This window comes from Centroberyx affinis, unplaced genomic scaffold, assembly GCF_046629955.1.
Source record: "Centroberyx affinis isolate AG114_WGS23_722 - 3 ecotype Tasmania unplaced genomic scaffold, CSIRO-AGI_Caff_v1 ptg000025l_1, whole genome shotgun sequence".
NCBI classification, from domain to species: Eukaryota; Metazoa; Chordata; class Actinopteri; order Beryciformes; family Berycidae; genus Centroberyx; species Centroberyx affinis.
The window spans coordinates 91,771-102,128 of record NW_027278739.1 but is presented as its reverse complement, the minus strand read 5'-3'; the positions used below and the strand labels follow the sequence as shown (position 1 = coordinate 102,128).

Genomic DNA, 10,358 nt, shown 5'->3' with positions numbered 1-10,358 from the left:
TGCTAGTCCATAATGAATTGGTGTCAATGGAGGATTTGTACAAATCTGAAATTAAACTAATTCTATTTATTTATTTTTTTGGGGGGGGAGTCCCAGAAATTATTTTTTTTAAAGCATGTTTTCAAAAATGTCCCTTTCAAAGATTATTTTATGGTATTTCTACTTTATTAAACAGTTCATGTTGAGGAGACAGAATAGAAGTGAGAGACATGCCACACAGGTCCCGGGCCAAATTCAAACCTGCTTTGTCATAGGTAGGTCAGCACCTGGATCCCTTTGTGGAACAGCCCAAACCGCTTGTGTTCTCAATCCTCAGGATCCAGAGTCCTGCTGGTTTACAATGTAGCCATATAATCAGAGACTGATTTACACCTGGGACACCTGGTCAAGGCAACTAGCTGGAGGATAGAAAACCAGCAGTAGTCCTGAGGACAGGACTGAGAATGTTTAACACAGGGCATTGTATGGCACACAAAGGTTATTATTACATTACATTATGTCATTTAACAGACGCTTTGGTCCAAAGAGACTTACAATAGTAAGTTCACAGTAGGCAGACAGTGGTTCACAGTAGACAGACTTTGCTATGTGACTCTAAGAAGTCCAGATTGAGGGGAAATTCCAATTTAAACTAGAGAAAGTTCGGTATAGTGTTAAAAAATACCTGTAGGCCTCTTGCTCATCCTGTTTTTCAGCCCATGGAAGTATTATACAGCAGCCAGAACAAGAATAACACTACTGGTCCAATTATTTTCAGAATGAAAACCTCATCTCTACAAATCCACAGCATTCAAATATTGACTTAAAACATTTTGCATAAAAAAGCAAGTAGCCTACGTAAGTAGCAAATGCAACTACACATTGTGTAGCCTACAATGTTTTTCTATGGTAATAATTGTTCTAATCATTTTGTTGGAAGTTCCGCTGTACATTTCAATAGAGAAATGGCATTTTTGGACAACATACGACAATAGGTTAAACATTACACGAGTCACCTTTCATTGCTACTGCACAAGACAAATGCCAACACACTCCTACAGACCTGTACTTTAACAACACACCAATATTTAGGCCCAGCATTATCAGCAAAAGCATGGCAGGTTTCTGGAGAACCTCGGCAAGCAATGCAGAGGCCCAAGATGATGTGTTCAACCATGACCAAGAAAGATATACAACTGTTTTGCTACGTTATTTATTCTTAATTACATATTTCATAGCTAATTTGTCACATCCATTTCTTAACATTATTAACATTCTTAAAATTTCATCTTTATTAACTACACTTTTAGGGATGGTTTCGCGCACAGGGATTAAGCCTAGTCCTAGACTAAGGGCTTTTCAATGGATATCTCGACTGAATTTTGTATTTAGGACGAGGCTTTAATCCCTGTCCGCGAAACCATCCCATAAACCTTTATTTTGAAGGTTTGCGCCCAAGCCGGAAGTCTTATTTTTAGGTTATTGGGATATTGACATCACATGAGACCAGGCATCAGACATGTGGAGTAGTAGTGCAGACGCTGTCAGATATTTGCTGTAACATTTATGAATGCAGTGATATGTTCTTCACTGTTCCATTGACAACGAACGTTTGCATATTTCACATACTCAAAAACACCTTGTCGTTTGTGCTTTGGCACCTGGCACGTTGGTGTAGCCTATCTATTAATGTTTAACTGCTGGAAAGTTGCGTGACATCAAATACAGCTGTCGAAATTTCCTCCTTATTCCAGCACAGTTATTTGCGACGCGAGAGCCAACTGACAGAGCAGTTTTCTGTTTTATTTGCTTTTGCTCAAGCTGACTTGGGGTTTGCAGAAGCAGAATGGCCGCCTTGCGAGCAGCTAAGCAAGCTTTGAGGAAAGAAATAAAGCGACGGGTTGCAGCGTTGAGTGACCAGGAGAAACTTCGACAGTCTCAAGTAATTTCACAAAAGGTAGGTCAGGGCATGCCAGCTGGTGATTTGGAAATCAGTGTACTGTAAGCCTTGTGATATCAGCCAATACGTTTCCAGAAGAGAGAACCTTCAAGACAAACTCCGTTCAAAAATCTGGCAATTCAATATTGCCTTGGATATCGACAAAGGTGCATACCTGCTAGAACATGACTTAAGCCTTTTTTTTTAATTAGTAAGTTCCATTCTTCAATTCGGCATACATCCAATCAAGCAGCTCTTATCTAAACATAATTTCGCCTTTGCTATGTAGTTCACATGTCATTCCCACAATCGTCTTCCACCAAAATAACGTTACACCCCACGGTGGGCGGTGACGAGCAGTGTGAACCAGTTCTAAAACTTGGCATTTGACTGAAATAAAGTGCTTATTGGTGGGTTAGATGCATGCCGAATTGAAGAGTGTCCTATTGATATTTGGACAGTATTAAGTTATCTTACTTGCCTATAAGCAAGGCAACAATAAACTACCAGATTTTTTTGAACGGAGTTGGGGCTATCAACAGTCCGAGCCGACCCGCTGCTGCAGAGGCTGAAGTCAGGTTTAGCCCACTTAATAATGTGCAACTGTAAATTATGTAGTCAGTCGGAGGACGTAGAGTTCCGTTAATACAGGTAACTTACAGGCCAGGGTCTAAAGATAAAACCTCCTTGGTCTAAAGGCTCTGTCGAAAGCAGTTAGCACTGGTTTGTTCCAAAGTCATAGCTGCTTTACAGTCATTGAGCTGCAGTCATGTACAATGCACTCACAGCTCATTATCACCATCTACTGCTTTGGAGGTTATGCACACTGCAAATGAAATGTACACAATAATTTGTAAAGTATTTTTGGTATGAATTATTTGCAAAATGTTATGTATATGGTAAATATCTTAGATTTTTCACCATAAAATGGAAATGATAAAATTATGTCTACAAGTTAAGCTAAAGAGCTGAGGACCTCCGATATGGCCACTGTAGAGTGTGTTATGTCCTTAATAAATCCATAGTTATGTTTACCTCTAAAGAAAGCCCTTTATGGGTTGAATCACTTGTGTTATATCAATCTGCAATAGAAGTAGCAAAACAGGCATTTATTTATAAGACATTAACCACCCTCATCCTCTTCCTCTGCCATTTCGTCCAGCTGTTCAGACACCCCAAATATGCGGGCTGTGAGCGGATCGCCGTGTTCCTCAGCATGCATGATGAGGTGCGCACCGAGGAAATCATCCAGGACCTGTTTAAACGGGGTAAAACCTGCTTCATCCCCAAATACCAGACCAACAGCAGCCATATGGACATGCTGAAGCTGAACAGCCTGCAGGACATGGAGGCGCTGCCCCTCACCTCCTGGAACATCAAACAGCCTGCCGACGATGACAGCACCAGAGAGGAAGCGCTCGACACCGGTCAGCACACACACACACACACACACACACACACACACACCCCATCAGTAGCGCTAACTTGTTTGTCCTCCTGGTAGCTCCTCTTTGTGTCTATTTATGTAGCATCTGCTGTTTCAACTTACTGAATTTTAAAGAAGTTTAATACTTTTCTCATATGAACATACACTGAAAATACCAGGATGTTTTCCTGTTTCCCAGGTTTAATTGAACAGATACCAGTTGGGCATTTGAGGGTGGATTACTGATATACTGTACCAGTATATCAGTTTGCTGGTAAATCAGCCCACATTTGACCTTTTCATAGGTGTTACATCTTTTTGATGAGTCAGTGTCATCCACCTCAGATATGATTCAGGTTCCTCCCTGAAGACAACTAGTGAATGTGTTTTTATTATTATGATTTTTATATCAGATGTCGGACCAGAGAAATCATTCCAGTGTGGAGTGGGAGGATTTTACTCAACAGCGTCAAGGGTGTCAGTCTGTAAAACCTGACATGAAACCTACCCACCTAAAAGAATTTCATTAGTTTGGCTTTCAGTGGAGAGTTTAAGTGTCCCATGATGTCTAACTGCTGTTTCACTTTCACAGACTCCACAATTATCTTAACAGGATTTTTAAATTCTAATTCCAACCCACACTCATATTCTGTCAGCTGTCTGTTGTGTGACCTGAACAAAAGTACATTGATTCACCAGCAGATAGAGCTGTTGTGCCTCTAAAGAAACGTACCTGCTGATATCAGTGGAGCAGTCCTGTGCTTGGTTACACAACCATATGTTCATCTCATAATTTTGGTTTTCCATAAAAAAAAAAAGATCAATATTCCTGTATAAGCACCTTTTAATCCTCTGAAGGATCCCATTTTGGAGTTTATAATTAGTTATTGTAATCAGTGAAATTAAATGTCAGCTGCTGGTGAGTTTTTGCCACCCTTTCTCAGTATGTAAAATATCCTGTCATGACACTATAATTGAAGTCCAGGTAACCCCCCACCACCCCATCTCTCCTCACTGATGCTATAGTTAGACTAGATGCTAGATGGCAAACTGAATATCATTCAATATGAATATTTCCCCTGACAGATGATACTATAATCTGACAGTCTCAGGCAGAAGGAGCTGTAGTAAAAGTTCAAATACTCTAAATATCCGACCTTAATTTCCAAGCTAAATCCCTTCTATCCCTCTCCTTAGCGTCATTCTGTTTCTTTTCTTAGCACTTCACTCTTCCATGATTGTTGTATGGTCACAGCAATGTTATGAGGCCACTAAACACCTGACCTTTGCCCTCCTTAATTTTAGTTTCTTGTCATTTTTGTGATGTACGAACTGAAGCTTATTCTACTGTTGTACTTACTGTTAGTCTCTCTGGATAAGAGCATCAGATAAATGACAAAAATGTAAAGGTAATATTTTTGCTTTTTCCTCCTATGGCTTTTCCAAACCAGGTGATTTAGCACATTCCTTCATGCTTTAAACAGGGATAAATTTAACCAGATTAGTAAGATACGTCCTAATATGTTTGAGGGGTTTGAAAATGCCCTGTTGTTGAAACTGAAATGTTGGTAAAAGCGTTAAATTTGTTGAAATCCAGTAACCTGCAGCTAAATGTGTACACCAGGTAAGCTGAGCTCATTCCTTTCAGTTGAGAGGGGTTTTTTTATGCCGCAATCCTGCTGTTTCTCAGAACTGGCTTGGGGCCGCTGAGGATTTACCGCTGAAAAAAATCCCTTATTCATACAAACTCGCACTCTTTTCTGTTACTCCCTCGCTCACACAATCCTCTTTCCTATTTAATGATGTTTGCGGTAGGCCTACATGGAGGAGTGTTTTTTTGAATAACACAGATAATACAATATTCAGTAGTCCAACTTATATTGTAACTAGGGTTTGACTGACAAGGATTTTTGCAGGTGTTTTCAATATCTTTAAATTTGACCTTTTTCCTGCCAAAAATTCCATAATATTACAAGTATTCACTGTTTCCCCCAGAATGTAATCCTTGTGAAAATGGAAAAGCCTCTGAAACAGCATTTAGACGATGGGACAGGAAAACTCTCCACTGAAACCCAGGACACTACTACTACAACTACTACTGCTATTACTAATACTAATAATAATAACAATATATGAATGCATAATTTTGTAGACCATCATAGGACACTACAACTCTCCACTGAAACTTATAAAAACGCTGCTGCCACTACTAACAATAATAATAATATACATATTCATGCAGACTTGTATGGAATCTGATCAAAATGTGTAATTAGAATCAATTAATGTTAAAGCAGCAATAAGCGATTTTCTGACCACTAGAGGGCGACAGAAACCGCAACACGTTTGTAAATAAAGCACAGCAAAGCCACTGCACTACAGAGGCTTACTAAGTAACTAAACCTAGCAAAGCAGTGTGCATAAAGGCTAATAGCTAAACATACTTGCTGAGTGTCACTAGTTACCAGTCTCACTTTGACAGATCTTTCTCCTGCTGAAGGTCACATGTCCCACAATGACAAGTGAAGAGGCAGGTAGCAAGTTTACTAGTTTAACGAGTTTACTAGTTTAACAGGTTTACTCGCTCGCTTCATCGATTCCGCCATTACGAGAAACATTTTCAGGAATGGGAGGGGGAGAGCGGCGCTTTTAAACAGCGAGGGAGGAGACTAGTTTTAGAAAAATGAAAAGCTACTGAATGGAGCGGGAGGAGAAAAGAGGTAAAAACAGGAACACAGTTGGCTGCTGTGTGGATATTGGTTTATATCATTATGTCTCAAGGAAATCTCCACATAGCTCACATCTGATATCGCTTATTGTAGGTGTAGATTTGGGGTATATCTACGTATGTTCAGAAAGAATGTTACTTAGATGGAAAATCCACTTTTCAAAACTTCCCTAGCCTATTATAATTCAAGTTACAGGTCTGCTTTACTCTATTGTTGGCATATGTAACATAAACATAGACAACAACTTTTCTCAGCCTCAAAATCCATGTGAAACTTGTGTAGCTGTCATATACACTCACGTCTTGTACCAGAATCTCAGACAACAAATTTCAGGGTGAATTTCAGGCTTTTCCTCACAGTCTCCCTTCTTTCCCCATTGGAACAGTAATCTGAATATTTCTTTCTTTTGAAAGGGGGAGAAAAACAACTTATAAAGTTTGTGGTAATGAGCGCTCCGTTCCCACCTGCTGTGGCGGTGTGTGTGTGTGTGTGTGTGTGTGGTGTACTACTTCGCTGACTTCAGTTGGATACTCATTTAGATCTTCAAAGCTCTTTGTGCATACCTCTATGGATACCTGCATGCAGGGATGGAGAGTACAGAGGGAATGGCCAATAACTCGCATATTCTCACATATACTGAATGTAGCATTTTAATAAATCATTGCCACATTCATTTTGAGACATTGGTATCATTGCCGCAAACAAACAAGACCATCGGTGAGAATATTGGCAGCCTGCCCTCTACTGGCCTCTACACAGGTTTTTACATTGTGTGCCACCTGGTCAGGAAATCTACTGGATTGCTTTACAGCACAAAGGGAGATTGCTTTATGGCACAAAACAGCAAGAGGGCGCATTTCTTCCAGAGCAAACAGAGCTAAAGCTTTCAGAGTTTCTGACAATGGCAGATGGTGGAAGGAGTGAAAGGCTGATGCAAAAATCACTTCCAACATGTTGATCCTCTTCAGTAAAGAGAAAGATGCCAGGGAAGGGGAGAGGGGGACAGGAAGCAACGGGGTTTATGGGAAATGTGGTCTTAATTTTGAGAAATACTAGCACTAACAGTGCGTTCACACTGCGAGCAATGTTGTCGAGTCGCTCTATTCTGACTTATTATGGTTGTTTTTAACAAAGAAATCAACTGTACAAACTATACAAATCATGTATTTTTCACTGGGTATTGCCTTTTGATGACGTTTCATCTTTTTGATGAGTTCACATAGCTACCTAGCAAATGCTAATTAGGTAGCATTAATAAAAAATGAACAGAAAAAAAATGTTCTCCAAGCATCGTTTTTTAAATGTTTATTCCTCTAGTCTTTCAAATAAATGTTGTAGAGAACTGGGAAGCTTTGAATGGCTGGAATCAACTTCTCCTTCATTTTGCACTTGCCATGTAGAAGTATTGTTCATGAAACAAATTACATTACATTAGGGAAACAAGAAAGCACTGAAATCCTATTGGTTGTTGACCAATGACTGCTATTGATATCTCATTTTCAACAGAAATTTAGTACAAGTTAGAAGAGACCTATTATGTAAGTCTAAATCATTAATCATTATCTCATTCAAGACCGTATAATTATGTAACACTGGGCAGACTTGACAGGTTTCCACCATGGGCCTGTGTGTATCTTTCAATAATGTATTATTTATGGTAATAACAAATCTGGAGATTGCTGGATGGCCAACCTGCTGTTGTTTTGAGGTTGAGTAATGGATACGTAATGTCACTCTTTAAGCGACATTAATCATTTATACATGTCAAAGCCATGCCTGTGAGAGAGAGAGTCGTGAATTTTGAGGTGCAGTAATGGGGAGGGCGGGGGGATAAAAAAAAAAAGGTAAAAACAGATCATTCAGAATAGGTTAAAAGATAAAAACAGATTATTCAGAATAGGTTAAAAGATAAAAACAGATTATTCAGAATAGGTTAACAGATAAAAAAAGATGAAAGATGATATAAATCTTCCATACCTCCGTCTCTGATTACATTCTCTACTCCCATCATCTAGGAGGCCTGGACCTGATCCTGATGCCAGGCCTGGGCTTCGACCGGTCCGGGAAGCGTCTGGGACGGGGGAAGGGCTTCTACGACACCTACCTGGAGCGCTGCATCAGACACCCCAGGGGGAAGCCCTACACCATCGCCCTGGCCTTCAAAGAGCAGCTGTGTCCGGAAATCCCCATAGACGACAACGACGTGCTCATAGATGAAATCCTGTATGAGGACCAGGAGTAGCTGGCGAATCAACATCAGTGGTGGTGGACCATGATGGCTGTTAGATCTGGAGACACTGGCTGTGTTTACATGCCAGACTAATCCGGCTGTTTAACCCAACCATACTTCAGTTATGGTCTTATTCAGGTGAAGCTGTTTACATAAGGGTTTGACCGATATGGGCTTTTTTAAAAGCCGATGCCAATAATAATATTTTTGTATTGAAAATGCCTATAGCTCATATTTTGTGCCAATATTCGGAATCTTTAAATTTTACCAGTTTAATGCCAAAAGTATTCAGTGTTTCCCCAGAATTGTATTCTTGTCAGGGTGGAAAAGACTCTGAAACAGCATTCAGACCATCATGGGACACTAAAACTCTCCACTCAAACCCAGACTAATGAAATTCCTTCAGGTGGGTTAGCAGCTCCTTAATTAATTTATTTAATGGTAGTGGAAACTCTGGGATTCATCACTGCCTTAAACTGAATAATTCATTGACAATTAACATTATTGAACAAGTAAATCGATAAATAAAATGTGCAAAGAAAATTTCATTGCCGGTTTTGCAAACTTTTTCTGTAGCTGTGCTCAGGGAGGAACCTCCAGACACTGACTGGCTGATATGGATATTTAATAATCGACCAATATCTGCAAAACAGTAGATCGGTCTAACTGCAGTCACAGGCAGGATATCATCATGTTGGCGATGCAGAAGCAATGCAGAACAAGTTGCTGATACTCGCCCATAGCTGTGGTTGGCCCAGTCTTCACAACACAGTACTTTGGGAAAAGGCTTAATAGCTGAAGGACACGTTCACATGTTTATGCCTCCCTGGAAATCTGCCTTTCCCTCACCTTGGCTCACACACCTAATTGGTGATAACGGGTTTCCTTTATGTAGGTCTCCAGCAGCTCTTACGTTTCTTCTGCATTGTTGAACATCTTTCTACCACATCACTAGTTTGGTCACCACTAGTTTGTCACATTTGACAGCATCACTTCGAGGGCCTTGCCTGGTCCCACAGGGCAGCCTCATCACAGTCCTTATCAGCCACTGCTGCTGAAGATAGAGGGGGGAGAGATGGGAAAATGATCCATTTCTATGACTTCAAACTCTTTCAAACCTTTTTTCTATCATTCATTCTGCCCTCATTTTGGAGTTTCCAGGCCGGCTCTCATGATCTTAATAGAAGGCATCAAAATCCTGACGTTGAATTGATAACTCTGTGTGGGCGTGTGAGAGAGAGAGAGAGAGCGCATGGAAGAGACTGGAAAAGAAATCTCTTCGATCAGTTGTCTATTTTTTCTTTTTTATAAAGATTATTTTTTATGGCAGTTCTGCTTTATTGGACAGTATAGTGGAGAGAGAGACAGGAAAGGAGGAAGAGAGAGGGAGATGACATGCGACAAAGGACCCAGGCTGGATTCATTACCCAGGACTTCACAGCCACATGGGACGCGCCTTAGCCAACTTAGCCAGGACGCTCCTTTGAGCTGTTGTCTAACTTTGACACAGTGACAGTGACAGTGACTCAAATTGGTGATTATCATAAGGCAAAATGTAATTTATACTTTCAGAAAAGCATTAATTTATGCTCTTTACCCTTTAAAAGACCCTTTATATAACATACATCACTTTGATGCTACTCACGATGTAAACTGGTTGCATTTATGTAGTGATCTTCAGCCACAAAGTTTTGAACAGACATGTTTTTTTTTCACTGCTTTATTGTCTTTCATAACTTTACATCATTTTGATGAGTTAACATGGCTAGCTTGTAAGCACTAATGAGGTAGCATTACGTGAAAAACAAGAAAACTGTGTTTTTGAGTTGTAGAGACCTGGGAAGCTTTGAATGGCTGGAGTCAACTTCTTGTCCATTTTTCACACTGCCAGGCAGAACTATTGTTCATAAATCAAATTCACATAGGTAGAGAAACAAGAAAGCAAGGATTGGCTGCTGATGACTGCAAAAAGTTCTGCCGTGGCCAACTTATCTTGGCTGACAAAAGCTGATCGTCCACACATCAGCTGATTTTTTTTTTACCTTTTTCCCTGGT

General features: G+C 40.1%; 1 protein-coding gene across 2 annotated transcripts; it reads left to right on the top strand.

Moving 5' to 3' along the window:
* Positions 1-526: 526 nt before the first annotated feature.
* On the top strand, positions 527-8,788 carry mthfs (5,10-methenyltetrahydrofolate synthetase (5-formyltetrahydrofolate cyclo-ligase)). Of its 2 annotated transcripts, XM_071515136.1 has the most exons (4): positions 527-549; positions 1,825-1,936; positions 3,081-3,345; positions 8,089-8,788. In XM_071515136.1, the coding sequence occupies exons 2-4, from the start codon at positions 1,826-1,828 to the stop codon at positions 8,313-8,315; spliced, it is 603 nt and encodes a 200-aa protein (XP_071371237.1). In that variant the 5' UTR covers positions 527-549; position 1,825; the 3' UTR covers positions 8,316-8,788. The 2 variants fall into 2 exon arrangements, with proteins under 2 accessions (XP_071371237.1, XP_071371229.1); XM_071515128.1 differs by lacking the exon at positions 527-549 and having other exon boundaries at positions 1,724-1,936.
* The last annotated feature ends 1,570 nt before the right edge of the window (positions 8,789-10,358 follow it).

Bases quoted from the DNA above. Each gene is read 5' to 3' on its own strand.
- mthfs (XM_071515136.1), top strand. From the start codon at position 1,826: ATGGCCGCCTTGCGAGCAGCTAAGCAAGCTTTGAGGAAAGAAATAAAG. The intron at 1,937-3,080 runs GTAGGTCAGGGC...CATTTCGTCCAG, and splicing joins CTCAAGTAATTTCACAAAAG to CTGTTCAGACACCCCAAATA. The intron at 3,346-8,088 runs GTCAGCACACAC...CCCATCATCTAG, and splicing joins AGAGGAAGCGCTCGACACCG to GAGGCCTGGACCTGATCCTG.